The sequence below is a fragment of the Balearica regulorum genome, chromosome 6, assembly GCF_011004875.1.
Source record: "Balearica regulorum gibbericeps isolate bBalReg1 chromosome 6, bBalReg1.pri, whole genome shotgun sequence".
Lineage (NCBI taxonomy): Eukaryota > Metazoa > Chordata > Aves > Gruiformes > Gruidae > Balearica > Balearica regulorum.
Genome location: NC_046189.1, coordinates 7802461 through 7819751, shown reverse-complemented (window position 1 = coordinate 7819751; position 17291 = coordinate 7802461). Strand labels below are relative to the sequence as shown.

The 17291-nt window shown below is 37.4% G+C and overlaps 1 protein-coding gene across 2 annotated transcripts in view; it reads left to right on the top strand.

Moving 5' to 3' along the window:
* CALCRL (calcitonin receptor like receptor) overlaps nucleotides 1–7532 on the top strand; it is a 73721-nt gene extending 66189 nt beyond the window's left edge. For both annotated transcript variants that reach the window (XM_075756131.1, XM_075756130.1), the window contains one exon: nucleotides 3744–7532. In XM_075756131.1, the coding sequence (XP_075612246.1) occupies nucleotides 3744–3965 (222 nt within the window). In that variant the 3' untranslated portion in view covers nucleotides 3966–7532. The remainder of the gene's footprint in view (nucleotides 1–3743) is intronic.
* Nucleotides 7533–17291: the final 9759 nt, after the last annotated feature.

Sequence of the window (17291 nt, the reverse complement as noted above, 5' to 3'; positions counted from 1 at the left end):
TAAGCGATTCTGCCTCTGGCACGCGAGCCTGCAGGCACACGTGTATTCTGTTGCCGTTCTAGTCTGCTGCTGTCATGACAATGCCTGAACAAAGCCTGCAACTGTGGCTTAGCTGTTGTGTACAAGAAGCTGCTTTATCATCATCTGTCATAGCAACACCTCATTAGAGACTGTACAAATGACAGGCATCAGAGAGGGCTGTTAACGCTTGCCTGCAGCAAGCCTGTGCTTTAAAAGTGAATACTGATATTGGAAGCGACACTTTGACTGACAATGGAGCAGAGATTTTTGCCAGCGGGGTATGAGCAATTAAAAATGCTAAAAGCACTAATTTCTATCTAAATCTTAGCCTTTTCCACCCACTACTGTACCTTTTAATGTTTTCTATACCAAGTATCAGGAGCTAAACCCTGTTCAAGTGGTGGCTCACAGGCCACCTCTGGCCAAAAAGGAATAAAAGTCATCTGCTAGCTAACTTCCTGAGCGGTACAGACAGGGATGGTCTGTCAAACCCAGTTCTAACTGCACTGCAGCTGTTTGTCACGAAAATCCTACAGACAAGGACGTACGTGCAAACTCTTCATCGTTGTCTTCTGTGGCAAGGCTTCCCGGAGGCACTCCCATTCTGCTCCCACAGGGCAAGATGCTTCTTGAGTACCTCCCCATGTTTTCCAGTTGGGGTTGGCCTAGAGCGGCCTTTGGGGGGTCACACAGGCTGCAGGCAGAGGAGAGGCTTGTCCCACAGCTCTGATAAGAAAGATTGCTATTGAGCTATTAATTTATCCATGTAAGGCTTGTGGGGTTGGGGTTTTTTTCTTTCCTTCCACTGGTCTATAGAAATGTTGCAGTAAAGATTACGTTCTCTGGTCTGCGGGGTTTAATCCCTCTATCAATAGGCGAGGTTGTGGTGTGGGTTTTTTTTCTCCTTGTTGGCTACTGAGCTCTTTAATTTGTGCTCTATTGACCATCAAGCTACTAGTATGTTAAAGAAAGAGCTGACTGGAAGGAGCCCTTCATGAAAACTCATCAGAAAGAGCCATTGTTAACTAATAAGAAGGTAAGAAAGCAAGAATCTTCCAGCTGGAACTAGCATGTCTATTAATGACTGAGAAATACAATTATATTTATTCCATTACTTTTTTTCATTAAATGCATTGCTTAATAATCTTTCTTGTAACAAAGTGCTACCCCTCCTAAGCTGGATTTACAGCTCTCTGCAACTGCTCAAAGCTGAGGAGTGATAAAAGTTCTGGTTTCATTTCATGGGTAAACACGCATATTGTTAAACAGAGTATAATTAGTGGTGAAAATTCATTGTCTCATTGATTTTTCCCATCTTCTTCTATAAATGATTGATTGGACAGTTTAGAGAAGACTGAAAGGCAGTAACAATAAACGAAAGGATGTAACATGCTACAAGAATAGACGTGCAGTAGGACAGAGGTGAACTACTGATTCAGCAGTAACAGAGAGGCTTTGGGAAGAATGCCAGGAATATGCAGCTTAGTGAGAACTGCACACGATGGGCACTGGGGCGGGCAGAGAGGAAACAGGGTTTGCCCAGACAGGAAACACTATTTATAGCACCCGTCACTGGCCAGAGCACAAGCTCAACAGCCTGCTTTCTCCCTAGAAGTAGCCCAAAGGCACTTGTCTCACAGGGCCACGGATGGCTCTCTGGAGCTGTGGGGACCGATATCCTTTAGGACCAGTCTACAAATATTATTAGCAACTGCAAATAAGATGAGCAAACAAGCACACTGAAGGAGTGCAAAACCAGGAGGAAGTGTGGGAGAGAACCTGGTGTAAGGCTTTCCAGCGACTTGGCAAGTCTAGTTTATTTCCCAGCTCTGCCAATAGAATTCTTTAACCTTGGTTAAGCCATTTAGTTACTGACGTTTCCCCATCCCAAGCCTAGGTTGTCTAATGTGAAAATTGCTCAAATTTTTTTGTGTGTGTGTGCATGTGTGTCTACAATAAAACATGAATCTTATTAAGGTAATTGACTATGGAAAGGAGATCAAGTGGAACATAGCTTAGTGATATGCATAGACTGATTGATACAATTTAAAAATAAATGCCAAGCTTTCTTCTTGGGAAAGATGGAATTTTGATTATGCTGGTTCTTTTGGCTTTGTGAGGGATTACAGGAAATAGACTCAACATGTATGAAGATTTAAGGCTATGTATTTGTATGCAATGCAAATTAATTAATAAAAATTTTCTTGTGATGAAATAAGAACTTTCCATTTAGACTTGAAAGAATACAGAATTTTGATATGAAGAGCAGTAAGATCAGACTCTCAGAAGTATTAAGACACTTAATTTTTCTTCAGTGTTTGTAGAGTTGTGTTTAGATGTTTTGGGTGGATTGAAATGGTTTTATGAACAGTAAAAGAGCATCTCCTTTGCTCGAAAATACTAATTTCTTAAGTTACTCAGTTGAGACTTGTTCCTTTACGTTTTTATGTTTTCTTTGTAAGGATTTTGAGAAATATGAAGGTTTCCTTTAAACAGAGGATTCTGATACCAGACTACAGGAAGTCTAAAAATTACATCCCTTTTCTTCTATTTATTTTTATTTTTCATAATTAAAGCCAGAGTAAAATTAGACTAAAGAAGCCATTGTGTTAGGGACATGTAAAGCAAACCCAAAAGAAACCCTGAAGACATATGGAAAATCCTAACAATACTTACCCGCAGTATCAACATTGAACTGGGGGAATCACGGTGCACCGTTTAGTTCTTTTGTATATGACAAAGTGAGATGAAGGTCATGGTTGTGAATGAGGCCTGTGATTTGGGGTGCTCTGCTGGATTGATGTGAGTGTCAAGTGTGCCCCCAGCATTTCTGGAAAGTCAATGCAGGAATACTTTGTGTACAGAGTTTGGCTGAAGAGGAAATTAAATATTCATGATCAGGCAGGGGTTTTTTTTAACGTTTAAAAAAAAAAAAAATCTTTTGCAAAAGCAACAATAGCTATTACCATTCTTAGCATTCCTCACTTGGCATCTTCACTGAAAAATTAATTGCATGTGAATTTCATGACTGTTACACTTCCATCAATCCAATAGGCACAGGTGTTTAACCATACTGTAGGAGAGGAAGGCTATGACAAACATAACATCCTTTCAGTGGAGACATGTAAACCAGCTGGGGCCTTCAGCTGTTTTATCAGCTTTATTTTTAACTTGGGTAGAAATATGGACTTTGGGAAATTGTCCTTCTGTTCATTTGATTTAAGGCATGGTCAGAAATTAAGAAAAGCTTTCTTGTGCCAAAACCATGGCAAATGTAAATGATGGTTTGTTGAGAGTAGAAGAACTTAGAGCTGCTGAGGACGTGGCCATTTGGGTATAAAGGTGAATAGAAATGACCTTTTTCACCTCTAAAGCTGATCCGTCCACATTGGACTTCAGTGCACAGGAGAGAAAGCAGAAAATTGTATTGCTGCTGCTCATCCTGTAATCTGTGCTTTTCCTGAGCAACTGGTACATTACAATTGTAAAATGTAAATATTTCACACCAAATTTGCCTAAGAATAGTGCCTACTGAACTCATAAATCTTTCAGAATATCTCATGTGACAGATGACATGTAGGTACTCCATTTTCCAGGATTAGTGAGCCTTACTACCTCCTTTGCTTAGACACATTTATTATGGCACTCATTCTTCAAGGAATGAAGTCCAGCGATACCTTCCCGAGTGGTTTACATGCACTTCTTTGTGTTTCCCGGCATAGGTCCAAGCTGTTTTGCGACGGCACTGGAATCAGTACAAAATCCAGTTTGAGCACAGCTTCAGCCACTCAGATGCTATGCGCACCGCTTCCTACACTGTCTCGTCAATCAGCGACGTTCAAGGCTACAGCTACAATCACGACTGCACCAGCGAACATTTAAATGGGAAGGGCTACCATGACATGGAGAGTGTGGTTTTAAAAACTGAAAAGCTGTATGGTTGACTGCTAAAGGCTCGGGCTGTGCTGGTGTGCTTACCCTCCTGAACTCCAAGTTTCACTGAATGACTTCACGGCCAGAGGATTTTACCTAACTTGGGATGTGGTCTTTTTCTCCTGAATGATGCAAACTAAACCAACACATTTTTCATATGTATGCAAATATACATATGTTTGTGTTTCTGTGTATCTATATAGTATGGACATCTGTACATGCATACATCTATATATGTATGTGCATTTATATAAGGATACAAACTTTGCCTCTTCAGTTTCTACTATGTAGACAAAGTTGGCAATTTTTTGTACAAAGGGAATCAATGACGGATTTCTTATTTTCTTGGAAGTTTGTATAAGACTGTGTTGTGTTGAAGCCACTTCATTTGCCTATAGAATCTTAGAGTGTAAATACCATACTGTATTGTCTTAATTCAACCTAAAACAGAACAAAGGGAAATGGTTAAAGTAGGTGCAATAATAGCAATAGATTGTCCAGGCTAATTTTGTGTCCAGCATTTGACCGTCAAAAAAGCCCAACAGATAGTCTGAGGTAACAGGCTCAAAGATATCGATGGTTTGGCTTGGTTTGGTTTTTCCATTATTTTAAATCAAGCACAGAGAAATCAACCAGTGCAAGTCTGAGACTCCACTTCTGTACTGCAATGTAATATTTTACAGCAAGCTTTGAGCAGCTTTATTTAAACTATTTTTGCACATACAGGAGTGTCTCCTCCTCAAGTTCATGGAAGTTTCTTATTGGCTTTAACACAGAGCAGATCAATGAGGCCTTACTGCCATAAAGAAAAGTAGTTTGCTGAATAGCGTCTGGAAGGATTTGCACTTAATACCTAATTGAAGCTGATGGAACTTCACTGTGTGCTTAAGGAATTTACTCAACAGGGAAAAGATCACGTGTAGAATTTGTTGTAGTCATGTTGTTGTTTTGTTTAATTTTTAAGTATTTTCCTGGCCATATGCTTGATAATTTATTTGTTCATCTTTGGGGCAAAATTTTGATTAATTTTTGTGGCTTTTTTTGACTGAGAGAAGCATGCAAGACTGAACGCAGCGCAAATGACATACTACCTTTAAAGCCAGAGTGTGAGATTCAGACTAATCAAGCAAACTAAGGTTAGTAATTGTCATTACTTGGAAAATCCAATATAAAGTTTGTTTTATAAAGGTTCAAAACATTATGGATTGAGAATTTTCATATTATTTTGGAGTGCTTGATTCTGAATCTCTATCTCTGTTACTTAGCTTAGAACAGTACTTTAGTAGTTGTTTCTTTGGTTCTACTGGTGAATAAAGGTCTCACTGAAAATGAAGAGGTTGGCAGGAAGGTCTTGAGAAAATATGTCTTTATAGCACTCTATAGTTTAGTAATACTTTACGCTTTAAAGAAAGGGTTTTCTTGGGTGAAACGACAAAAAATATTCAAGAACGAGGACATGCTATCAGGTGAGTTTAGAAAAGTCTTACTAAAAATCACAAAAGCAGAAACAGGTTTTATTGGTTTATTTTGCAGGTAAGTTTGCTTCAAGTGGGGAAAAAAACCCAAAACAAAGTAGAAGAAAAGTAGATGCTGGAGTTGATAGACTATTAAGCTAATGAATGTATATCTGCTGCGTGTAAGCCAGTCAAAAAAAAAGACAGTTCTTTCTGAGACCACTTCAGTTTTAAATAATTTTGTATATGAACAACTTGATTTTAACATTTACACGTTTTTGTCAGTAGCCTTTCTGTAAGCTTCATTAGCATCTAGTTAATTTGCTGTCACAGTGTTTAGTAGTTTGTGACTGCATAATGCTTTGTATTTAGAAGGGAAACAGTAAGAGGATACGGTAAGTTCACACCACTTGCACCTTTCCATAGTTTTTTACAGTTCTTATGTATGGAGTTTGAATTTAGAAAGTGTTTTATTAATGATTTAGTTTGATAATATAGAATCTCAGATAGGATGCACAAATTTAGATTTCTGTTCTGCAAGGCTGTCTGGTTGATTGATGGGAAGGATTTGAAAATCGGTTGGTTTCTGTACTTCCGAATAGTATGAAATCTGGCAGTCAGATGTCACAATGTCTAATTCTAAGAATACAGTAATGGTATCTACTACAACATGATTAGAGGTTATCACTCTGCTTGCTGATCGATGTAGTGTTACTTAAAATCTGTGCAATGTTCTGAAAATATTAGTGGTGCAGACAAATCCCTGCTCTGCTGGTATAGCAGCTTTACACTTGGGGGACCAGATCATCAGCTGGGGTACATCTGTCTTGAGTTCCATTTTCAGAATCAATGGGTACCAGCTGAGAACCAAAGCCCAGGCAGACATCTGTCCATCTACAAGTGGTTTTAAGTCCTTTATGACGTATTATCAGACAATTATTTCAATGGTACCTGGTGGGTTGTTTAATTAAAAGATGTGACAGTTTAGAGTGTGTTACAAGATAAGATTTTGAATTAAGCTTTCTTTTCAGGTAGGCAGTTCAAATTTGATTGCATTAAATGATAAAAATTGATAGGCTAAGTACTAGTTGCTAATTGTTCCCTGTTCTCTTAGAGGAACATGTAATGGTAATTTAGGAGAGAAAGTTGTTTTTCCATAGAAATCATCCTACTTCTAGGTGGACAATCACACCATGTTTCTAGGCACACGTCTGCCTTCACTCTGGAAAATAAACATGCATCCAGCTGGATGTGCAAGCAAATGTTTGTAGCTGTGGAAGATTACCTGGCATAGGAGAGCTGCATTTCCTCCCTTTTCACGCGGTTAACTAACCTATTTCCTATTTTGCATTGGAAAATATAAATTCCCTATTTTGTCTTCCTACCTCACCTTTTCCAGTTCCTATACAACTAGGAGAGGAGTCTGCTTCTTAAAATGTTTTGCTGTCTCACAATAAATTAAAAACAAATCCTCATACTCATTTCTCATGGCTTATTTTCTACTTTACAGAATGTTGTAGTCCTTATCTGTATTCTCTGGAAGTAACATCTGCTTTGGTGGGGCTGTGAGATTCCTCTGAACTTGCAAACAGTTAGCTGTTGGTATTTGCTCTTTATTTTTTTGTTATTTAGTGAGGATTTATTCTGTCAATCTACAGGGGCTACAGAAATACTTGTCTTATATGTGGTATCTGTAATACCAGCATGTTAGTATTCTATGAGAAGGAGTGTCTGTTTTTAATGCTACTGTCTTCAATTAATAAAATGCTGCATTGCAGGGTGCCCTCAGTTGTTTGTTTAATGGTAGCATTTATGTTATGTATTTTTTCATTGTGATGATCTACTAGAGTATTTGGCTGTAGAAATGCTGCAACACGTACTCCTTTTCATGTTATGAAACATTTGGGCTGGAAACCAGGCACCATTCGTGTATCGAACTATGTAAATAAGATTAATAGAGGCTATAGCATTGTATTTATTGCTTACACTAAGAATGAAGTGGAAAAAATGTGAAGTTATTTTTTTTGTTGTGCTTTATTTTCACTTTGTTCATATGAATCATCATGCATTTTAATTGCTAAAAGAAGTATTATGTTTGTGATCAATAAAATACTACTACGTTTATTCAAATCTCTTGTGCTATAATGTGGAAATAACAAAGCTGATCTAAACTAGGCTTTCACAATGTTTTAACTCTGTTTTAATTGAATATGAACCCAAGGAGAAAGTAATTACATAGAGTTGCTAACAATTATTCAGTTTTTAAGTGTTTGTTTATTTAATACTTACATTTTTAATGCATAGTAGAGTGCTGCATTTCTGGAGGAAGCTTGCATAGATGACTGACTTAATATAAGATGGCTGCACTTAAAATTATTTACTCAAAATCTTCATATTCCTATTTCTTGTCTCCTGCATCTGCCTTTTAATAAAAAGTTATTAATACTTACTTATGTTAAGAAGCCAATTTTCTGTTCCATCTTGAGTTGGCAGCAGAGGGGAGACAAAAGTAAGTGTATCTATATCTTCTTCATTCCATCAGTCTAGGTAGAGTTCCTCTCACCGTAGTGTTCAACTAAAAAGACCGATCTGAGCAGAAGCCGCTTTGTTCTTAAGACCTACAAGAAGCAAAGCAATAGAAAATATGAGTGAGATTCTCCCCCCAGCCCCGAACTGATCATGTCTGCACAAAAGCTGTGAATGACAGGTATGTTTTAAATCTGTAGAATTGAGTCTGTTCTTTGAATACTCAAGCCTATGTGACTTTAGAGGGATGTCTACCAGCACGTAATTGCTAAACTTTTGAATGGTATCAGCTGATGCCCAAACCACGCCAATATAGGTAGGGGAAATGCCAAAGTACATGGGCACAGAATATACAACTTGAGTTATTGCCCACCACAGCAATATAGGGGTGTAGCAGCTCTAGTGGGGAAGCATTATAATTGTAGGCAACTCAGCTCTCCCTACGCTGTACAGGTCTAAGTTTCATAAGCTAACCAGGTTAAGTGTGCTGCTACCTACAGTGATGACACATGACATTTAGGCATCTATTTTGAAGGGCAATCTGCAGGAATTCTGTTTAACTTGCTTGGTCATCCAAAACTGGGAAGGTGTTCTTTTTTTGTGTGCTTTTGAGCAAATACCGTTAAATTTAGAGCTGCACTGCTTACCTGCTTCCAGAGTGAAACATACCGCTTCAAATTCTTTTATTAACTCATTTGAATGAGTTTCTAACATAGCTGCTAAAAAAATCTGGCAGAATAACTTTAGAATAACCCATAACCTGTCTGCATTTTTTTTTTGTCTCAGACTTTTGTCTGGGTGAACTGAAGGTATTGGATCACAGCTCAAGAAATGCCAGCTAACTCCTCTCCTTCAGCAGACTTTTAATAAAAGATTTAGAAGAAATCACCATATAGAATTTTTAAAAGTCTTAATTAAAGATACATACATGATTCTTTGCTGTTAACTAGCTTATAGCCATGAAAAGCAGTTCAATGCTGCACTTAGCCTGATTTCCTTCCAGAGATCTGGTTTACAAATGAGCACAAATGATGACTCTGTTTACAGTTTCCTTATGATTCAAGATTAAAAGCAAAGACAGCACAAAACGCTTCAACTGAGGGAAAAAAAAAAACAACCCACAAACACTTGGTAATTTATTTGTGATTGCTATTAAAGGCCTTGCTGTAGTAAGAGACGCCGTGGCCCTACACCCTTATTTCCAAATGGCAGGTAATATAACCCAGAACAGACACATATAGGCTAGAAATCTTACCTTAATCGATAATTAAATTTCAGTTCTGTTGAGCTGTGGTACAATAGTTATAACTGGAATAAGCTATGACTGACTAGTTCAAGCATTTGTATATACTTCTAAGTTACATAAATCACTTTAGTATATATCATATACCAAAACAGCAAATAAGTGCTGGTAAGTACACTGCACTTTTTTTTTTTCTAAACCTTTTCAAATTTTTTTTACACATAGTGGTAAGACTTCATACCTCATTGTCCATGTGAAAAAGCTGAACGATGGATTACTGAAGTGGTTTGCCCAGTGATTATGTTGGGACTCAGCTCGTGTCCAATTGATGGATTAAAGTTGTGCTCAGGACACAGAATCATGGAGGATGTCAGGCAGCTTTAGAAAAAAAAAAAAAAAGAAAAAAAGAAGCTACTTTTTTCCTATATTTACTTTTTTGAGGAAAATAAAGTATGAGAGTGAGTAAATACTCAAATAGAATGATACATAAAAGGGTTATTACCCTTTTTTTTTTTTTAAAGACTACAGAGCTTAAGGGGTTTATAGGGTGGTGTTTTTAGAAGACAGTAGAAAGGAGAATATATTTTCATCGCACACAGAGCTGTAACCACTCTGGAAGACAGCAGAGCGAGCATGACCTCACAATTTAGAAGGGAAGATATGTACAAACCAGAGACTGGTGACTGACTAAAAAAAAATGCTCAAAATAATGTGGATTAATTAATTAAGGACACTTCTGTCAGACTCAACTGTTTAGCCTGTTTATTTCTTAGCAAGGAAAAGAACAGTATTTTTTCCAAGCTTTTTAAAAAAAAAAAAAAAAAAAGAGCTGTGCCCTGTTTGTTTGCTTCAAGTGAGACAGAATCCTTTTGAGGTTGGACATCAGGAAAGGATGGGTGGTAGTGGTGGAGGGGGGGAGAAGGAAGAAGAAGAAATTACTGTCCTGAGGCTTTAAAACAACTTAATTCTGAAATCTCAGTTCAGCTAAGGTATATAACCAATCTTGAGCTACAGAAATGTACTCATGAAAAAAAGAAACAAAGATTGCCTAATTAAGCTAACACACAGGGATCTTAGTACTACTGTGTGTATGATAACCATATTTAAAGCGTAAAGTTCCTCGGAATGAACGTCTGTCAGTGGAAACTATTACAGACTCTACTAATACTAATTTATTTCTATTACTCCAGCTAAGCATATGGCTTACTGTTTTCTACCTATATCTAGTAATACTACTTACTGCTTCTGGGTGATACAGATGCTCTGTATCAGCATATACAGAGTTCAAACTGTTACATTTAACAACTATTTTATACTTTTTCATAAGTAACTATAGAGAAAAAGAAGTAAAGCCAATCCCCCAAATACAAATGTTATTGCCTACAACACTTTGTACTGCCCAGCAGTAGAAACGTAACACAAATTATATCCACAGTAGCATTTACAATTGGAGTATATGAGCCTGAAAGCTGTAACCACCGTATTTTGCTCCTGAAAGAAAAATAAAACTTAGCATCCTAGCCTCCCTAGATAAACAGCAATTCTTACATTTTATACATAATTTTAAAGGAGGAAATGCTCTTTCTCTACAACTAGCCTTGTAATATTTAGACATGCCAATAAATACACTAGGAAGAAAAAAAACAAAACAAAACAAAAACCAAACCCTGAACCAATTTCATGTCACCTATTGCCACAGAATACCATTCAATTATGATGCTAACCATTCCATACTCTGCAAGATACAACAATTACTTTGAAAATATTCCAATTGCACTACTAGTATATCTTGCACCATCTTGTCATGGCAGGCACCGTCAAAATAGTTTTAGCTTTTAATGGTGATCTGATTATAAAAAAAAAAAAAAAAAAGAAAAAGAAAACAAGTAAACAAACAAAAAACCTACGTGCAAAGAAAACATAAAATTTGAACTAGTGGACTAAATACATGCCAAAGTGAATAATTCCCATTGGTAACACTAAGCCTGCACACTGATCTACTGCATAGTGGAAATAAATTAACAGAATTAAAGTAACAGAATTAAAATTAAACCCCTAGTGAACATGAGTCAGCACTAGTGTTGGACTACAGTGTGCGCTCTCTATTATCTTTGGAGAGAGGACAAGCTGAAAGTAAATGCCAAACTGCAACCATGTCATGTTTTGTTTGGTGCAACACTTTATGTTCAAACCCATACTCAAAGCTAGAACAGCAAGTGGAGAACGGGGCCAGGGGAAGCAGGTGACTAGGCTGACACACACATTCCAGGAGTCTCAGGCATGTGGCTGCTGAATGCTGCTAGGAAGATGGTTCAGCTACCATGCTAGCTAGTATACCAGGACAGAAGCACTGAGACTGGAGCTTAGGAACCATTTAGGAACAGCAGGATAATTCTTACTTTAATAGCTTACTTTTATTGCTCTGAAATAACAATAACACAAAATGCATTTAACACATGAGCAAACACAGGTCTGGACACAAAAACTTTAGGAAAAGAATCAATTAACCTTTTCAAATCTCACAGAAAAGCCTGAGTAAGGTCTGGTTTTGCATATGCTATGCCTATAAATAATAATCAATGAACAAAGCAAAAGCTTTTTCCCTGTCACTTCATCCTTATCACTACACTCATTCTCTATTTCAGGAGCCCAGCTCTAAACCATAACAAGGGGCTGACTGGAAGTTCAGAGCTGACAGCCCCCTGCTTGTAATTAGAATTACTATCTATCATCCCACAGCTATATATTGTTAATAACTTTTAAAACATACTAAGCGAACAATTTAGATCCAGTTCATGCCTCACTTGAGACAAATAACACGTATGATTGCTTTTTAAATTAAACTCAGTTTTATCACTACCCAAAATAAAAAGTTGTAGAAATTTGCAACTACAGTTCCTAATGATGATTTCAAAGTTTTCCTCCCCTCAACAGAACTCACCACTTTCTAAATGAGAGCTGTTACAAAGGGAAAATATTTTCTAATTAACGCTCACATGATGCTTAATACATTGTTTTATGTGACTGACTGACTTACTTTCACAGAATATAAATGCAGAAAAATCAAAGCCTCCAAAGCACATTTGCAGAAAAAGTGCATACACATTAGTGCTAATTCCTGATTCAAGATGCTCAAGCTTTTCAGTAAATTCAGGCTGCACCATCACTGACAAACCAAAACATGCCACAAAGGAAAAGGAGGTGAATGGGGTGCTGGGTTCGGTGGTGCTGGCTGGTTAAAGCAAGTTGTAATGGTAAGCACAATCTAAACTGCATTTTTCACTCTGCGAGAGCTAAAAATTGACCAAGAATGCAAGCCTCCTGCTTCTTAGTGTAAGGTAAAAAATGTTCCCGTATGTCTGACCTAGAAGAGCCTACTCTTTTATATAGAAAAATGGCTTGAAGTTGTCGGTGGGCCTAGGAACAGGGTTTGGGGCAGAGTTTAGGAATGAAAGTTCTACAGCAAACACATACATAACAAAATATCGACTGCACAAATACTGAAAGTAAAAAAAAAAGAAGCTTGAATACAAGTACACATTTGCTTAGGTCCTTACCTTGATATTTGCAAATGAAACCTGATGAATGCATGCCTGTAGCAAAGAAAGTGTGTCAGAAGGTCCTCCATGCATTGGAGAGAGAGAGAGCACGCGGTTAAATTGGCAATGTCTTTGATACAGTGCAGTGAAGTCCGTGATAATCAACTCTATTTCTTCTGCAGAAGGGTAGTCGCAGATTCTTGCTCCATGTTGTGATAGTCCATTGTATATGCAATAGCTTTGCATATAAATATATATGAAAATAAAATACTGACTTAGTAGGGAATAACAATCTTTTGATATTACAAAAAGTGTATTGCACTGAACAGAAATACCTATCAAAGAGTTTTATTATTCTAAACATAATGATAAAAAACATTGCTGGTATATTGAATTTGAAATAAAGGGAAAAAAAAAGCAGAATGAACTATTTTGTGGCTGTTTTTACACGTGTGCTACAGAAAGGCTTAAAAATCAGAATATTTTTACCTTTCATGCCATATACTTGTAGACTTAGACAAATGATAATGATTTTGTCCCCTAAATGCCACTGGATGTAAGACCTTAAACATCAGTGAAGAGCTAAGAGCACAAATACTTCATCACATTTTATTTAGCTAACCTTGAATATGAGCCAAATATGTGCATTTAACAGAAAGCTCAATAGCGCATTTGGCTAGGTTTCCCAGAAGAAACTGTGCCCATATATTCCACAGTATAGTGGCCGTAGCCCAATTTGTTCTGTTACTCACAAGGGACTTCTTTCTTGTGATTCCTGATGGACTCCAGAAGCCGTCTTCAAGCAGTGGCTCCTTCCATCACATTTCAGGCAGGTGATGACTGCAGGAGTTTCCTTGTTCAAGGGTCTCTCAATATTCTGTGGGCAGATAGTCACTGTGGAGACTTCAGAATCTGTGATAAGCAAAATTCACAGCAAGAGATCTCACACTTAGATGACTTGAAAAATCATAATAAAGTTGTATCACTATCCTGTGGTTTGTAATACCGTACAGTGATACTGACTTGTTTTTCATATTTGCGTGACTGTCTTACAAAAAGCATCTCAGTTTTTGACATAATTGTGATACACTTTATCCAGATGATGCAATGGACTAACTACAAGAATTCAGAAAGTTACAATATCAATTCCTTCAAAATCTTCATAGCAAATACCTGTGGTAAAACTAATTCAATTTCAGATAATTTCAAAGTTTGGACTCTGACCCAAACAGTCCTTTCCAGTCCAGGTCTGTGTTTGCTGTGAGGTATAGAAAATGTTTCCCTTTCTTTTTCACAGTGGAAAATGACAGCAGCTATTTTTCATTTTCATTTAAAGCTATTCACCTCCTATTTTTTTCTTATTTTTCCCCATAGGTACTTGTTTATAACAGTCAGGAGTGCTGTAAATAGCCTGCTCTAGCTGTAATTAAAAAGATGATTAGAATGATCTGTAATGGAAATATAAGAAATTCTTAATGAACAAAGTTGAATCAGGAAGCTTTCACAGAAAGAAGAAAAATATTGAAAGCAAAAATGGAAACACATTAGCAGCAGATTCTAGAAATGTGTTTTTGTTGCAGACAATAACAGCACTACATACATTTATGTTATTAACAGTTATGTTATTTCATTATATAATGGAAAAAAATTAAAGTCTTGTAATGTGTTTTTTTTTAGAAATAAGACCACTTAAAATGGTAAAATACACTTTTTATGTAAGTTCAAGCAAAATATTTTGGGTTTTATACCTTTCTCTCTCTCCCACCACCTCAGACCTCAGTACTTCACCAGCATTGACATGACTTTGTCTTATTCTTGCAAATAAAATTCTCCCCTTATTTCTTAGTATTCACCAAAGACCAGCACCCAGCGGTATCAACATCCCTGCAAGACTCTTTCCTTTCCACCAGCTATCTCCAAAGGGCTTGGGAACTGGAGGTAATACTGCTCCAGCCTCGTATCTTATCCCCAACCCCGCCAGCTACGCAGGGCCCGCAGGAGGAGTGGAGTAGGCCAGGCACTAGTACTCACTGGCTTTCCGTTTCAGTGGAGGTACACTTGGCACAGAAATGAAGGAAGAGAAGCCTCAGAGAGTCTTTAACTCACACCCATTTCCTCAGCAAAGTTGTTCTGGCACTGGGGAGTAACTGGCATTGCGCCTTCCTGCGAGGAAGAATGCACTGAACTGGTTTTCTGGCTGTACTCTCCTTGCTGTGCTGTGGAATCTCTGGCCTTCTCCTCAATCACTCTTTGGTTATGCCTTTTTAACGCTGTTTAAACAACTGAAGGGAGAAGGAATCCCCATCAGTTTCTACAGGCAGAGGCTGCTGCAAGTTGAAAGCCAGACAAATCTAAGAATTCATCATATTTCTAATCCAGCAGAAGCATAAACTTACTAAACATACATAGGCAGTATGAACACTTTGCAAATCAGTGGCAATACCGCAAATACACGAAGACTCTACTAGCATGCAAAGCCTGTGGAGCGGTGTTAAGAAATAAACAAGACGCTTGTACAGTTATGGACTGTTGGTGATTTAAGAACTTGAAAAAGAGTCTCTCTTCTATCACTGCAAAAGAATTGTACTTTAGAATAAAGAAAAATTGCATATCCCGCTACTTACAGACATTTGCCACTTGCTTTCCAGGCACACACGTGCTGATGAGCAGAAAAGTTAAAAGGGAGCCTTAGGCTTCTGCCATTAGCATCAGTGGGCATGGCCCATATGCTTAAGAGAAAGGGTAGAGTAGCAGCTTTATACATTCTTTTTTTCCTTTTCCTTTCTTGAACTCCCCTGGCCCCATTTTATTAACACCATAATACCATCTGGCTTTAACTACAGTGATTCTACAGATGAACTCCTTAGCCATCCAGCTCAGTTTCCTACAACAGGTGCCAAGATAAAGAAATCATCCCTATTTCTGTTGAAATAATATTTACTGTTGAAGACATTTACTGTAGAGTTTAAATACTATCTCCTGTTTCCAGACTAGTTAAGAAAGTTCCCATAGACTTAAGTAAAACAGTTTAAATAAGATGTCTAGACCAATCTAGACTAATCTAATGTCTAGAAGTGAACATGATCTTTTTGAAGGTTAAAAGACTTTCTTTTTTAATAATGTCTCCTTTGGTTGCAGTTGAAAAAAACAATATATGAATATAATGAGAACGACTAGTCTAGCAATGGTTCCCTCTGAACTGTAACTAAATTGTACAGAACTAGCTGAGGTTTGGACTAAATACATGTGGATGTGCATCATTAAATTTAAAAAAAAAAAAAAAAATTCCTGCTTGCTTCCACCTAACCCTTGAATTAGTATTGCTGTCCCATTCACAAATCAGCAGCATCTACCCATGGAGCACCTTCTTGGCATGTTCCATTCACAAACTTCTTAACAACCACTACGAGACCACAGAGTTCAGCTAATGCGTTCGAGTGCATTTGACCAGCTGACCCTGCAGCTGTTTGTTGGAACTTTCCTATAGGTTCTGCACTATCTTGGCTTGAAGCCCTATACATTTCTTTCAAAGCATTTATTTAAGTAGTCTCTGAAAGTTTATCACCTACATGCAGTAAAAGCATCAGATTTGCAAACTGACAATAGTGGAGTGTTCTCTAATCAAAGGCATGATAGTTGTCTGTGCCTACTGGTGGACAGGCTCTGTGTTTAGCAAGGTACACTTAAAGAATTGTAGTTTACTTCAAGATGCAAATAATTGACATTTACTGGAAAACGTGAGTTACCACAAAGGGAGAGAATATGCTCTGAAGTACATTGAAATATACAATGATTAATCAAATTAAGAGTGCTTTCAGAAAAATTTAACACTCAAATTATTACCTTTTCCAGGCCTATTGTATTATGTTTCCAAGCCCACAACTAACTTGTATTAAAATCACTACATCTACATCTGGCTTCAGGGTGCAACTGGAAAGAACAGAGATGTACCTAGCAAAAATATGTTCCACTGTTGCGAAAATTAGAGGGTTTTTATCGCTGCTGCCTCATTGCAATCATCTTCAGGATACTGTAGTCAATCTCCTTTTCTGGACTCACTGTGACTCTGAACCATCTAGATAATGCACTGCTGCTTGATAGTTACAGGTTCAAGATTATACTCCATTGCATAAGAGTGATGTTTAAATTTAAAGGACAATCCTGGCAGATATCACTCTGTCATCATCATCCTCTATTTTTCAAACAATACAGCGCAAGGGATATAGTAAATATAGAAGAAATATGACCCAGTATGTTCTTTTGAATGCAGAGAAAGGCCAAACAGACTTTTCTGATGTATAGTGTTGCCCTTCAATATAAATAGCTGTTTAAAAATTGACAGCATGAGATCCCCTCAGTAACAAATAGATGGTGTGAGCAGCATGTTGTCATTTCAGTGATGACAGAAAGCTCAATTCAGCAAAAAAGATCTTGCTTCTCCCCACTTGCTTTGAACTTGTCATTTTATTTTTGCAAGCTTTCTTCATCATCTGTAAATACTTAGCGTGGCCATGTGATAGGGAATTACAATATTATATCCCCTCCAACTATGTGTCATTAAAATTATTCTGCTTT